The sequence below is a fragment of the Atta cephalotes genome (genome assembly GCF_000143395.1).
Source record: "Atta cephalotes unplaced genomic scaffold scaffold00022, whole genome shotgun sequence".
Taxonomy (NCBI): Eukaryota; Metazoa; Arthropoda; class Insecta; order Hymenoptera; family Formicidae; genus Atta; species Atta cephalotes.
The window spans coordinates 3417333-3433293 of NW_012130086.1; the positions used below are offsets into that span (position 1 = coordinate 3417333).

The window sequence follows — 15961 nt, forward strand, 5'->3', positions numbered from 1 at the left end:
ACATATATATATATATATATATATATGTATACAATACTTCGAAGTAGTAGGCCGGGCGAGCGTGCGATTCGGCTATCTTTAAGGATTAATATCTCTTTAACTATTGGAGAAACTCACAAAATGGTAAAGGACTTTTGGTTTCAGTTTGGATTTAGTCCGCTCTATCTGCATGAAATATTTGGCGATTATTTCCAGACATCTTGTATATATATATATATATAAGTATATATATATGTATAAGTATAAGTATATATGTATAAGTATATATGTATATGTATAAGTATATATATATATGTATAAGTATATATATATGTATAAGTTATTTATTACAGCTATCGTATGGAGCAAGCCATGACAATTGGTATTAAACGAATGAGTGACATAAAAAGTGCAAATTTGATTTGCAAGGGCATAATTTATGCCATAGACATACATCGCAAAGCTTTGAAGTAAAGTATTATCAAATCTGTAAATTAATTTTAAATAAATTGTATTCAATTTTATATGTACATGTTTCTTCAAAAATTTTAGTTTGAAAATCTATAATTATATTTTATTGTAATTTGAACATTAATATTTAACATCAGAAAAGATATAATTAAGATATAATTAAGAAGATTATAAATAATAAACTATTAATATCAATGTCAAATTGAAACCTATTCGGAAATGATCAAGGAATTTATTTTTGAATTTATTTCTATATATTATGACACATTTATTATATATATTATATAATGTATATATTATACATAATATTTTTTCCTTGAAGGATTGTCCAAATTTTTATATCATCATTTAATACGACATTTTTTTATTATGATATTGAATGGAACAGTTTTTTGCAAGCCTTAATCTTTATCGAGTAAGTTTGAATTTTTATTTTTTTAAGTATACTCTTAAATAAATACTCGCATTCCAGATTTTTCGAGAGATATCATCTGGATATATTGGAGAAAAAATGATACAGTGCCTCATAATATTGAATATTCATTATATATACACATTCCTTTCTACCAATATTGCGCAACAAATTATAGATCATAACAATAGCATATTCGTTACAGTGTAAGAAATATTCTTATGTGATACGTGAAAGTTAAAATTTTTGCAATACAAGTTAGAGTTATACAGTAATAGTACAAAATTTGTAGCAAAAGTTGAAATATTTCATAAAACAATTATATATTATATACATATATATTTACAAGATAATTAAAAACATCTATGAATTATTTTATCATCATAATATTATCATATAATATTATCATATAATATTATCATATGTAATCGATATTGATTATATTTAATCGTCATTTCATAGATACAATGGTTACTGGTATGTAGTTCCTTTACATGTGCAAAAGCTAATATTGTTCCTATTACAAAGAGGCACTAAAACTTTGAAGATAATGATTGGTGGATTATTTATTGGTTCCTTAGAAGGCTTCGCCACGGTAAAAATTAAATCAAAATTTATTCGATAATATATTATTAAAATATTTATAATTAATAAAATATTTTTCAAACAATTTTGAATAAAATATTTTTCATTGCAGTTAGTCAGCGCGTCATTCTCTTACTTTACATTAATTTATTATACGAATCAATAATGTGCATCTAGCTTTGTATAATCTTTAGACAGATTATAAATATGTACAGAATTTTAATGATAATGTTACAATGTTATATGATAAATGGATAGATTAAATGGATAGAACTTGGACTTCGATATTATCAAATTAATGGAAAAAATACAGATAAAGTAATTCTGGCAAATACGCCGCGATGGGATTTACGCCGCAGAAGTAAAAAAAAAGTAGAAGGAGTGGACGTAATTTTCCTGCAACTACTCTGTTAAATGCCTTTATTTTACATTATTGTGTTTTGATTTTTCTTCTTCTGTTTCTTCTTATTGTTAATATCAATTTTATTATTATCAATTAATTTATTGTGAGTTATATAATTATGAGTTATATATAGTATTGAATCGATTTGGCACTGTAATAAGTAATGCCATCATAAATTATAATTTACATAAAATGATTAATGATTTAGGGCGTAAAAGATTTAGTGGTTAGTTGATACGTATATATAGTGGATTAGTAAAGCATGTTGTGTAGCAAAATACAAGTGCTTTACTTTCGTATTTTTTGTTTAATTTGTTGTCTTATATATCCCACCTGTTAGGGACATACGGCATTTTTAGCGAGCAGGATTTATGCCCAAAGTATACAAAGTGCGCAGATTGAATTCAGTGCACTAAATGTAATAAACGTATTATATGAAATATCTTATGTCATAACACTTGTAATATGTGTAAGAAGATTATAATTATTATTTATTACTTCATATACATATTTACCATTTTTATTCTTTAATAAAATTTTTTATAAACATTATAAACATATTTTATAAGTTATTATGTCATTATACGTCTTATTTATATGTATTATTTGTAAATTTGTCATGAGCCGTATATATCCATATCCCTCTTCCTCCTATAATTAGTCATATATCCCATCTCTATGAGATGTACAGCAAAAATGCAAGGATTTCAAAAAGTTTATTTTTTTAATACGAAAAATAAATATTTCGGATTTCTAATATTTGTTTCATAATAGTAGACAGTAGAAAGTTTTTACTGATATTCATTTACTATAAATAATACTTAATAATACTTAATAATACTTAATAAATTATACTTATATAAAATAATACTTAATAATAATAAGTTTTTAATAGAGATGCGGCTGGAGTTACCCTAATAAATAAAATTGTTCAAAATTATTTTCTATAGTTCTTATCATTTTACTTATTGTAATGTGTGCATGTTGATACATTAAATTTCAAAAATATTCAAAAATTTATAATGTGTTATTATTGCATTAAATTTAAATAAATACATCCTTTTGATAGCATAAGTGGTGCAAAGTTAGAAGATTTCAAGAAAATAAACATTAAAGTTTGACTTAAATATAAAAATTGCGTAGTTTACTAACTTGAATATGATATGCAATATTTAGCGTTGTTTAGGCAAACATATCATACAAGTGTACATATTAGACTGAAATAGGTGGAAATGTAGTGAAAAGTAGCGATTGCGGCTGCGCGATTTTTACACGGAAGAAGTCCTCGTACGAACATTTCTCTATGAGAAAAGAACATCTGTTAAATTGCTTTTAGTGTGAAATCAATCATTTATTCCAGTGTTCCTATAATTTATTTATAAACGTTCTTCTAAGAAAATTTCATAAATTATGCGAGTCTAATTTTATAGTTGTACTTAATGCTTTATCCTATAGGATAGAAAAAAGAAATTTATTGAAAAAATTGTGTTAGGAGAAAAGTCTCACTGAATAGGAAAGAGGGGATAAAATATATGTCCGCCGTTAAATATATGCCTACTTTTCCGTTAAACGCGTTTTGGTGCTCACGAAGAAATGATCTGTCTCGAAACTCGACATTTTAGCCTCAACCGAATTCTGTTGCTTGTCGTTGGTTTATGGCCTTATCAACGATCGCTCATCATTCAATTTCAGTTACTTTTATTCTTTGGTACTCTGACGACTTTTATTATATTTCAAGTATGTTGAAATTTTAATTTTATTATTAAAGTAAAAAAATACGTTATTGAATAGTGAATATTATGATTTATATAAAACAAAACGTTATTTCAATTATATCCGTTAGATTATTAATATAATTATATTATATAATATTTGTCTTTTTGAAATAAAACTATCGTATACAATATAGAAATATTAAACTTGCACTTTTTACTATCTCACTGAATATATAGTAATACATAGTGCATAATACAAGAGCAAAGAGCGAACAATTTATTAATTTAGTAATCTGCTATCACTTGCTCAATGCAGCTAATTCAGTAAAATATTTCTTGCAGTTTACAACATTATTAATAAAATGTACTTCAGAACACATTCTCAAAGTTTTTTCTACTTCATTTTTTTTTATATGCTTCGCGATCAAATATAATTCATTTTGGATTAACGCCGATACCGTAAGAATGTTATCAATCAAATATCAGATAAATGGAATCTTCAGTATATGAAATTGTTTAATTTTTATATTCTTTTTCGTATTCTTATCAGTTGGGACCAAGTTATTCTGGGTGTTTTTTATTTTCTTTCAGTTCATCATGGCTTAATCCTTTATAATTTTTAATTATAATATAAAAAAGACAGAAAGTAACAGGTAATTTGGTCCTAATCGACGAAGAATAGCAACAAATTAATGAAGAAAACATTTAATTTAATCATTTTCAAATTTTAATGAGAAATATAATATCATTGATACGATAGATAAAGAGTTTGTTGGAACAACTTCAAGATGTATGTAATAAATTAAAAGATGAAAATGAAATCGCTATTATAGAAAAATATGGAAGCAAGGCGAAATGTTATACAATTGCAATAATACGTAAGACAATGGTAGTTGAGTCTTTTATATTTTCAAAATTAAATAAAATGTAATCACAAATAATATATTTTTTGAAATCGAAACAAGATTCTATTTTTCCTCAATAGAAAAAAAAATTTTTTAATTAAAAGCTAATAAAGTTTGATTTATATATATAAATAATTTTATAAAATTTCTCTCAGTGTTTGGCATGTGCGGTGAAAGTACTTTAACTTTTCTACAAATTTGGCCGTATATTCAACACTTTATTCTGCTTAATAACAGTTCTCGATTAAATCCTTCAATATACGTGACAGAATACTTTATTGATCAAGAAAAATATTTTCACTTTATCATGTTGCACGCATTAGCAGCTAATTACATAGGATGTACCGCAATGATAGCGACAGGAACGATGCTTCTTGCATATCTTCAACATACCTGCGGAATGTTTAATATCGCCAGGTAAATAAATAAAATACTAGAATGAATACAATAAATAAACGATATTTTGTTTGTCATCTAAAACGAATTTAGACGAAGAAATTATATGGATAAAATTATTTACAGTTACCGTATCGAACAAGCAATCAACATTTTACAAAAAGATGACCTAAAGAATGAGAGCAAAATTTATAAGGAAATAATTTATGCTGTAGATATTCATCGCAGAGCTATGGAGTTAGTATATGTATATTTGATAAGAATATTGTTGTTAATATATGTAAATCTAATAAGAAATACTTAATACATATAATAACACGTACTTTTTCTTTTTTAAAGGTTCACTGACTTTTTAATATCAAATTTTGAGGGATCATTTTTCTTCTTAATAGCAATTGGCGTAACTTGTCTTAGTCTTAATCTTCTTCAGGTAAATTTCTTAATATTTAATCGTGATTAAGTAATATTAGAATTTCATTGAAGAATCAAGAAAATAAAAAGAAATAAGCAAATATCTTTTTATTGTAGAATATATAGATTAAAAGCATTTATGAAAATAATTGTATCCAATATCTTTTCTCATAAGTCATGACTACAGTATACGTATTTGTTATGATACTACATACACAATTATAATTATAATTATAAATTATAAAAATATAATTATAAAAATATTAATCATTATGTAACATAACACTAATCTATGACATATTTCATTATGCAAATATATATAAACAGAATAATACGAACAATACAGAATAATATGATTTGAAGAAGTTGATAGTAAATGCGTAACAAACATCATAACTTTTAGGCTGCATCGTATCGTGATAATATTGAGCAACTTATACTACCTCTTTTAATTATAATCATCCTTTACGTATACTTATTCGTATCCAACTGGACTGCGCAAGAAATTACGGATCATAATGAATACGTATTTGCCACAGTGTAAGAGAGATATTTTTATCATATTATTATATAAGAGCACTTATTTTGATTCTTGTAATAATAATTGAATATATCACAGCAGAAACTAATACGACTCATGGAACAAACATGTTTATTATAAACATTATTACCAAATATATTTTATCTTTTTATAATTATTCTTATCTTTATCAATTTGTCATTATTTTGTAGATACAACGTTCAATGGTACATAGCTCCGTTACATATACAGAAAATGATGTTATTTCTATTGCAAAGGGGTACTAAGGCTTTTCATATGATTCTTGGTGGAATATTCGTGGCGTCTTTGGAAAGTGCCGCTACGGTAAGAAATACATGTACAATATATATATTAGTAAAATCTTCTATTTCCTATCCACGAATTGTTTAACTTTTTGCATTTAGAAGTTTGTTATGAAAATATAATGCATATCAATAAATATTTATTATTATAATACTACATACACAATGTCTTATAATTAAAATAAAAAGAACTAATCATTACGTAGCACATAATAATACTAATATAATTTATTATAATAATGTACTACAATAGTATAACTTGACATACGAGCTCGTATAAATAAAATTGATGTTGAGTCATACTTGACACTCGACATAGAAATGCAAAGAGTTAATAGAAAATAGTATCAACAATCAATCTGAAATACTCGTTATTTAGAATGCTCTACATTGTATATACTACAGATATAGATATATATATAAAACAGATGTTGTTAATTATTAAAAAAATTGATTATTCAAAACTATTAATTCCCAACCATTTATTGTAGCTAAAAAAAATTCTAATATATGTTTATAATGTATTACAAAATAAAACAAATCATATATATTTTAGCAGCTGATGAGTACTTCAATATCATATTTCACTGTTCTCTATTCTACAAAAACTTGAGAATATAAATTAATAATAATAAAATAATTTTTAAAAAATCGAGCTTAATATTAAAAAATCGGAATGGAAAGAGAACAGCGCAGATGAAAGAAGGAATATTGGAACCATTATGATTTCACATTTTAGGTAATATGTGCTGAAGTATCAAATTTCCGCGATAGAGAAAGACTATTTTAATGAAATGAAAACACACGCATACCGGAGATAAATAATAAATAAAAATTACAGAATGTAAAGTTGACGATATTGCATATAATGCAAATCTTCTTTCATCCATCCAAATTTTAATTAATTTATTTGAGAAGATGCATTCTTTACGTAACATGTAACAACATTTTTTTATAGTTCCGTTATTAAATAAAATGCAAAAGAAATACTTTTGTGATTAGTTTCCTTCTTATATAATGCGTAACTATATGTTATTTAATTTTTAATGATGTATATTTCCAATATATAAGTATTTCAAGTAAAAAGTTCCACAACTATCATATATTTGTATAAATAACTTGAAAATATAAAATAATCGACTTAAATAAAATTATTGATTGTTATACATAAATAGCAAAAATTTTTATTTATAATACCATAGTGGATAATGTTATAGAAACATATATAGAAACATATATATATATACAAAATATAAATAGTTCTAATATAATTATATAAAATATTAATAAGATATAGACTTCAGTACTTTATCAATAAATTTTGTTGATATTTAAGATTGAATTTAATGATACTACTCTAAAAGAACAAACATACCTTGTGAATATACGCACTAGAATGAAACGCATATTACAAAGAAGAGTGATGAGTGCGCTTGCGCGGTCCTCTATCGAATTTTTCTATGAGAATATTTTTCCATGGAAATAAACACTTGTAAAATTTCTTTCATGTTATATCGATCGCTTAATCATACTTTTTCTTATAAAACAGTGTTGAACTGTAAGTATACTTAATCTAGCGACATTGTATTTCGCTTTGAATGCTGGCATATTAAGCAATTGAGTTACAATTTAGTAAAAGAGAAAAATTGAAATATTTTCAAGCAATTATTAATTTGATACAATTGAAAAAAAAGAATAGGCAGTTTTTTCTTTTTCACGATTAAATGTACTTTAGTATTTTTCGTGTTTACAAAGATGATTTGTCTCGAGACACAACACTTCAGATTCAATAGATTTCTTTTGCTTGCGATTGGTTTATGGCCTCTCCAGAGATCGAAACTTGCTCAAATTCAATTTACTATACTTTTTACTATTTTAACAACTTTTATTGTATTTCAGGTCGTAATAAGTTATTTTTTTATACAAAACAATAATTAACAGACTAAAATTAGAAACTTATTAATCACAATAAGGAATTATTCTTTAAATATAAAATTTTCAACAGAATTACTTATTTACAGTTTACAACGTTTTTGACTTCAAAATGCACTACAGATCTCATTATCAATGTTTTGTCTTCCGCATTTTTCTTCATTTGCTATGCAATTAAATATCATTCGTTTTGGATTAACGCCAATACTGTAAGTCAAATATTTACTATACAGTTTCTAAATAAATATTCGTGATAAATAAATCTTCAAATTCACATGACATTTTAAAAATATTTTATATGAAAACTGCATAAAATATTATTGATGTAATAGATAAGAGTTTCATTAGAACAACTTCAGCATGTTTGTAACGAAATAAAAAATAAAAACGAAATAGCTATCATAGAAAAGTATGGCCGTATAGGGAAACATCAAACGAGAATAATTACGAGTAAGATAATATATATATGCTTACATTTTAATGAATTATTAATAACAGTAAAAAATTTAAAAAGCTTAAATAAATTTTACTTAAATAAATTCTTGATACTTATATATCATTTATTTTCTAATTTAATATTAGTATTTGCCGCATGTAGCGTATCAATTTATCTCTTCCTGCCAATTTGGCCTCGTTTATTTGATATAATTCTGGCTATAAACAATTCCCGATCACACTCTGCAGCGATTCATATTGCAACAGAATACTTTGTTGATCGAGAAAACTGTTCCTACTTAATTCTTTTGCATACAAACGCAGCCTTGTGCATAGGGGCAACTGCAATGGTAGCAACAGGCACGATGCTGATAGCGTACTTCAAACATATTTGTGGAATGTTTAGCATTGCAAGGTGGAACTCAAGACAATCATTTGTTTTAAAAAATAAAATTTATTCTTCGTTTATTCTTAATTAGATTTAGAAAAATTAAGGACTTACAGAAAAAAATATGTATTCATATAGTTTCCGTATTAAGAAGGCAATGGCAATTAATATGCAACAAGATATTAATGAAGAACAAATGGTTATAATTTATAAAAGAATAATCTGTGCGATAGACATTCATCGCAAAGCTATAAAGTCAGTACATTTTCTATAATAATTGTATAATATGTTATACTAATATTTCTTTCATTTCTGAAGGTTTTCTCAAGTTTTTCTAAAGAGTTTTGAAGGATCCTTCTTCTGTTTAATAGCGGCTGGTATGATTTGCGTAAGCAGCACTCTTGTTCAAGTAAGTTTTATTATTTTACTATTAAACGTATCTTTCCATGAAAGATACAATTTTCATGATATTATAAGATTAAATAAAGAATCTTTAATTAGAATTCTTATGAAAAAATAATTTTCATTAAAAAGATCATTCGAAAACTCATGATTATTCTTCGTTCTTTTTTTATAATCGTAAGATATGTGCATTATTCGCAAACGTAAAAAAAATACAGTTTTCTAATATGCGCAATCAATAAAGAAAATAATTTATTATGTAATGCAAGTTCTATAATTTGTCCTAAGGAATTACAGAAAATTTCTTACTTGTAAAAAGTTAAAATACATATATAACACATGTTTTATATTTTTTAGATCATATCATATAATAGCACAGGGCAACTTGTATTACAACTTATATACATAAGTGTTCTCTACATGTACATGTTTTTGTCCAATTATACCGCACAAGATATTACAGATCACAATGAATACATATTTGCTACCGTGTAAGAAATTTGCGTACGTTCATACTTCAGTAATTGTATTATAAATTCTTGTAACAAAATGCTGAATTAACGAAAGTATTCAAAAACAATACTATTCTTGAACGAACATACTATAACAATTTATACTATAACAAATATTTTTATTTTTTCATGTTAAGTTTTACATTAATTTATCATTGTTTTGTAGATATAATGTTGAATGGTATGTAGCTCCGTTACACATACAGAAAATGATATTATTTCTACTGCAAAAGGGTACAAAGGCTTTTCATTTGATCCTCGGTGGAATATTCATTGCGTCTATGGAAAGTGCTGCTACAGTAAGAGATATATACAAAGCTTTTGTTCCCCGCGAATATTATTGTTTAATCGAAAATAATAACATTCACAGTCATTCAAAATTTTGACTAAGTTCCGAAGGACTACTTGACTGTGGCGGACGCGTTTCGGCTCGGATGTTTTCATATTTTTGAAAATGCTGACTTTTACTGAGCATTGAAACTCGCAGCTGTGCCGTGGGTTTTGGACGACTCGTTCATCCTGACCCGTCCGTGTGGCGTGACGATGGTAGAAGCAGGCACTAGATGTCCATGCGGACACCGGCTTCGCCATTTTCGCGAGCCTTGCATTATTTTTTTGTTTTTTTTGTATATCTCATTAGGACGTGATCTGGCCGTATCGACCATCGTTTATTATTTCGGAAGGCGGGAGTCATTATCCAAGAAGAAGAAAAAAAGAAGAATATTTTGACTTTAGAATTATTTAGATACTCAAGTGAAGTAAAATAAGTGGAGAAAAAAAGTACATTAGCTGAACCAAAAAAAATAGAATAAAAAACAGAGAAAACTGTTTTATTGATACTATACATTCATTTGATGTGTTGCACTCAAAAATATTATACTGGGTTGTCCAGAAAGTTCATACCGATTTTGAAGGAAAATTGAAACGCAGAAGATTTAAATTTTAGTATACATTAAATTTAAATCTTTTGCGGTACGAACTTTCCAGATAACCCAATACAATAAATCAACTTTCCTAATTTGAAAATACAATGGAAATACATTGGATTAATCTGAAAAAAATAGATGATTTAAATAAATAGGAAGATGCCAATATTACATCCCTTAACGTTTAAACAAAATTATAACAAAAGCATTGAGGATTAGAACAGGTGTGTAATTACATTTAACTTTTAGTTTATTGGAAATAAAATGATACTTTTACAAAAACAAGCATTGAATTTTTGTTTAAATCATAAATTTTTTAAAAAAGCTTCCGATACAATATGGAGTTCGTTAAATTGTACCACTGAATTCGTAAATCATAATGCGCGCCCGAAAACAGAGGAAAAGCATGGGCGGAACCATCCGCAATCTTTAATACATAAATGTGCGGAAGATTTCTCCTCTCCCCCCCCCCTCGTAAAATCAAAGTCAATTTTTTGTAAATTAAACCTCGCTTTGCGTGCAAATTTATGTGGAATCGCACTTCATGTGGAAAGTTGTAAACCCCCCCCCCCCCCAACCCCAAACCGAAGAAAGGGAGACGATTTGAATATCAATAAACAAACGTTAACATATCGTAGAAGTCAATAAAATGTATGCTTATGTAGCTTGAAGTTTAGAGCATATAGATCATGAAAATGTGATCGCAGCACATGTTTTTATCGCAGTGTATTCCGCAGCTGTGACAAATTTTCTAACTTTGATACAGTCATTAACTTTAACGTTTAATATCTCGTTTTATAAGGCAGTCTTACACTTTTTCTGTCACATTCTTTTATTTTGTGCAAAAACGCGTCAAATGAGCTTATTTCATCGATATCGGAAGTGAGGTAGTTCTTCTGCATAATTATCAAAATTAATAGATATATTAAAATCTTATTCTTCGCAGTCCTTCAGAGTTTTTGCGTTATAGGTCTTTTAATAATTCTTCGCGATGCTAATCAAACCGAACAATGCGTACGAGCTGCTCGGAGATTATGAGAGCTCGCGTCATTTGCGAAAATTGTACCGATTCAATATAAAGATCAGGGGCAAGTACGATTTATCCTCTCTTTACAAATTTGCCAATTCTCTCTTTACAAATTTGCCAATAGCAACATAACTTACAAATATTTTGCTAATTTTATGCTATTCGAAAAGAATTTAAATATCAATTATCACCAGGTAGTACACTAAGATTCAATTATCATCTTGAACTGAAAGCACTTTAAGTAAATTATACAAAGACTTAGATCAGATACCGAACAAATCAGTTTTTAATGCAACTTGTAAACAGACGGCTCGAAGACAAAAATGATAGTTAACTATGTTACTAGCGTCATATCAGTGTCATCACCCTTAAAAAAAAATGTTTCGATTAGAAAATACAATGGAGATACGATTTAACTATCGACATGACTTATCTACATTATATTGTCATTCCATTATTTTAACAGACATTCTCCACTTCAAATAGCTTCTTATAGAATGAAATAAAAGAAGATATTTTCATTACAGTTGATGGGTACTTCAATATCTTACTTCACTGTTCTCTATTCTACAAGTACGAAATAATCACAAAATAATTAAGACAGGTATGTATAAAAGTGAAAAAGATATGAGAAAGTAAGAGAGGGAAAAAGGAAAAGGAAGAAAAATGTAAACTAATTTGATCAAAATCAAGCCTTCAGTTTAGCCTTCAGTTTTAGGTATCGCTTCCTGTAAGTATCATTTCGATTCGACAAAAGATAAAAATTATTATTTAATTAAAGAAATCGACATATTATAAAATATTTATATAAAAAAATATAGAATTTAAAATTGATATTATATTAATAAATCACAATGAAATGTATGTAATGGGTCGTATTTGCGAAGTCTGTTATCGCATAATTCCCTCGAATGAAGTATGTATTTTTTATGAAAAATAAATATCTGTTGCATTATTGCTATAATCAAGTCAATCGCTTAACCATGCCCCTTTTCCAGAAAAGTGAATTAGCATCACGTGTTTTTTTATCGGACAATAATATTTTCTTCTGCATTGCATTTAATTAAATCAAAATAGGAAATTCAGCATAAAATTTTAAAAATTAAAAAAGTATTTCATTGTATTTCAAGCATGTTAATATTTTTAACTACAACTAAATAATTTAATGACGCATAATAAACAAAATATTAAGTTACAACTTGTAGCGATTTGAATAATACAAGAGATCTAAGATCTTGTCAAAAATTTTTCATATTATTTCAATCCTTTTATCTATTATATAACAATTCAATGTTAGTATCATTAGATACTAGAAATAATTATATAATAATAAGAAATAATATTACAATAACATATATTATAATAAAAATTTAAAAAGAGTTTAATTTGAAATTGTATCAATTTTTCCTCTGATTTTGTACGTGCATTAATTTATTGTATAATTAGAAAAAGCAGATAATCTTCAAGAATTTTTTCACTAAATGAAAGAAACACTAATTTTAATATAATACGATGTATAAAATTATTTTTTACAATTTATAATATTTATGTATGACTCTAAAAACAAGATTTACTAACAATGTTTTCTTTTTATATTATTATTGTAATATTTACAATCAAATACAATTCGTTTAGTATTAAAATAAAAATTGTAAGAGTAAAATAATTATTTATATATGTTATATATTGAACTATAATAAAAGATCAAAAATTCCTGGAATTAATTTATAACACAAAATAACAATTAATTTTACAACATAGATATAACTAATTTTATTTATATGTATATAACATTTCTTTTAAAGTAATTCTCTTGTAGCGCTACAAATTTAGAAATGTTTGAAAGCATTCCTATAAATCACTTTCTGATACTTTTCAGTGTTCTTATCACATTTGCAATTGACTTCCTTAATATTCAATAAGAACCGTTGTTTTTTCATGTAAGTCGAAATATTTCGTCGTGACAGAAATATAGTGAGAGAATTATTTGAAAAAATGGATATACGAAACAGCTTGATTTCTTTTGCACGAAAACATCTGCACAACGATCATTAGATGTCAAGCAGTATCTTGCCGGGCATAATGTTACGACTGTATAGAGCATATATATTTTCGTGATTTTTATCGCTTTACTTTTTCCTGTTTTCGCTAAAGAAGTTTTGAAAGATTCGCTTGAGCGAGAATATGAAGTGACTGAAAATGCGACGAAAGTATTGAAAGACTTGTCGAAAAATGATTTTCAGTAATACTTCCAAATACTAACTGTTACAAATGCAGCTGCCTAAGAGACCTACTTTGAATAAAATGTTGTGTAAATAAAATGTTATGCAAATGAAACGTTATTCATGTTGTAAAATTAATCTCACACTGTTAAAAATGTCATCAAATTTAATATATATTGTACTTTAAATTAAATTCAACTTTATGATACTAAATTAAATTTAATGTATCTGCAACTGAAAAGCATATTTGTGTACATGAAATATGTGTATTTTTCATAAAATTTTACGAAGATTAGTACAATATTTTTTATTAAAGTTTATATAGATTTGCGTAAAATTTAATATAAGTAAACGTTAAATTTATATTACTTATAACCATTTTCATTTACAACATTAAATATTTTCAATGTGCCTGCTTGAAATTTGCTTCCATTACATGTAACGGAAGTAAATTTCTTTTTATTTTACACTTTATTTTTTTTTACAATTTATTTAGCACTCGATGCAGAAGGTATGAAATAGATTTTATTTCACGTGAGAAGCTTGTACGACTCTCTGTCAAGAAATAAATTCACAAGTACATTTCTATGAAAAATAAACATCTGTGTAATTTTCTATATTAATGATTGCTTAATTGCTAAAAACTTTTCTTAAAAAAAATTTATTGAATTTTCAACGTTATTCAATAAATACAAATTTATAAAAAAAAGATCAATTTGTGAAAAATTGTTTTATTTTAAATTGAAATGTAGAAAATAAAACTTTTCGACGATTTTTGATATTAATCTTCGTTAATACTTTGATATTTACATTATATGACCGCAACAATGTTATCAGCATCAGAAAACAATCAATCGCACAAGACTTGAGTGAGACTTGCAGCAATAGCGAATATACTGAATAGGGATACTGTCTAGTTAATGCTGCTAATATCGGGAATCATACAATATAACGTTATATTGGGTTGTCCGGAAAATTCATGCCAATGTTGAAGAAAAATTGAAACGCAGAAAATTTTAATTTAATAAATGTATACTAAAATTTAAATTTTAGTCGGCACGAATTTTCCGGACAATCCAATACTCCCACCAATCAATTATGGATTCGTTTAGATACTATATTTTCTGCAAAGTCTTCTTTATTTCTTTATATATGAAAAATGCAAATAAATTGGTGTCTTTTTCCTTTTTCATCCAGAGCCTCGTGAAAGGAACTTCGCTAATTTATATTTCACTTACATAAGAAATAAAAATAAAAAAAATCATTTCAATAAATGTATACTATTAAAAGAAAAATGCTAATTTTAACTTAAAGACGTATGGTGGAATTTCTAAAATGCACAAATATTAAGATTAATTTAATTTTCTGTATGTCTAAAAAAAGTTCACTATACGTTATTAAAATCAATCTTATGATTTTATTTGTTAATTATGTTTAATCAATAGTGTACACAATTTGGAAAATGTACCATTATACCGTTGACATGTAATAAATGATATATGATAATACTACTGACAATATTTAATAAATTTATTTCATTTTCAAATGATAAAATATTCCGCTTTAAACTGTTAACATTTCCGATTTTTGACTTCCTATTGAAAGACGATCTTTGAACCATAAATACAATAATCTGGCATACGTCAATGTTTTGCATTTCATAACAGATTCAAAACGGATCTATCAAAGGAATATTACATTAATACACACACACACACACGCGCGCGCGCGCGCCCGCACGCACACGCACACACATACAGAAATGATGTTATAAATAATATATATATTATATATACATATACATATATAATAATATGAATATATAACTTATATTAGATATTAGATTAGATGAGAAAAAGTTCGTGGCGTTTTTCCTGTTACATTTAACGGGAAAATATATACATAGATACATATAGTGTTATAAATAAAAGTTTCTGACAATATTCTATCAGAAAAAATTAATGAAATTCACGTCTAATAGTTATATATATATATAT

General features: G+C 26.2%; 3 protein-coding genes across 3 annotated transcripts; all 3 read left to right on the forward strand.

Annotated features, from left to right (window-relative positions):
• The first annotated feature begins 829 nt into the window (after positions 1–829).
• On the forward strand, positions 830–4655 carry LOC105619731. The gene is made up of 5 exons (XM_012201250.1): positions 830–865; positions 923–1068; positions 1325–1457; positions 4326–4454; positions 4626–4655. The coding sequence occupies exons 1-5, from the start codon at positions 830–832 to the stop codon at positions 4653–4655; spliced, it is 474 nt and encodes a 157-aa protein (XP_012056640.1).
• A 122-nt stretch (positions 4656–4777) lies between these two features.
• Positions 4778–6733, forward strand: LOC105619732. Its single transcript, XM_012201251.1, has 6 exons — positions 4778–4887; positions 4993–5103; positions 5206–5296; positions 5681–5817; positions 6010–6142; positions 6680–6733. Exons 1-6 carry the CDS (start codon positions 4778–4780, stop codon positions 6731–6733), a joined length of 636 nt encoding a protein of 211 aa, XP_012056641.1.
• A 2101-nt stretch (positions 6734–8834) lies between these two features.
• Positions 8835–12326, forward strand: LOC105619609. The gene is made up of 6 exons (XM_012201128.1): positions 8835–8902; positions 9014–9130; positions 9194–9284; positions 9635–9768; positions 9956–10088; positions 12270–12326. The coding sequence occupies exons 1-6, from the start codon at positions 8835–8837 to the stop codon at positions 12324–12326; spliced, it is 600 nt and encodes a 199-aa protein (XP_012056518.1).
• Positions 12327–15961: the final 3635 nt, after the last annotated feature.

Excerpts from the sequence above, each read along its gene's own strand:
- LOC105619731 (XM_012201250.1), top strand. The coding sequence starts at position 830 with ATGGAACAGTTTTTTGCAAGCCTTAATCTTTATCGA. Across the intron at positions 1,458-4,325 it reads CCTTAGAAGGCTTCGCCACG|ATAAAGAGTTTGTTGGAACA; the intron begins GTAAAAATTAAA and ends TTGATACGATAG. Across the intron at positions 4,455-4,625 it reads CAATAATACGTAAGACAATG|TGTTTGGCATGTGCGGTGAA; the intron begins GTAGTTGAGTCT and ends AATTTCTCTCAG.
- LOC105619732 (XM_012201251.1), top strand. The coding sequence starts at position 4,778 with ATGTTGCACGCATTAGCAGCTAATTACATAGGATGTACCGCAATGATA. Across the intron at positions 4,888-4,992 it reads GGAATGTTTAATATCGCCAG|TTACCGTATCGAACAAGCAA; the intron begins GTAAATAAATAA and ends AATTATTTACAG. Across the intron at positions 5,297-5,680 it reads TTAGTCTTAATCTTCTTCAG|GCTGCATCGTATCGTGATAA; the intron begins GTAAATTTCTTA and ends CATAACTTTTAG.
- LOC105619609 (XM_012201128.1), top strand. The coding sequence starts at position 8,835 with ATGGTAGCAACAGGCACGATGCTGATAGCGTACTTCAAACATATTTGT. Across the intron at positions 9,131-9,193 it reads ATTCATCGCAAAGCTATAAA|GTTTTCTCAAGTTTTTCTAA; the intron begins GTCAGTACATTT and ends TCATTTCTGAAG. Across the intron at positions 9,285-9,634 it reads TAAGCAGCACTCTTGTTCAA|ATCATATCATATAATAGCAC; the intron begins GTAAGTTTTATT and ends TATATTTTTTAG.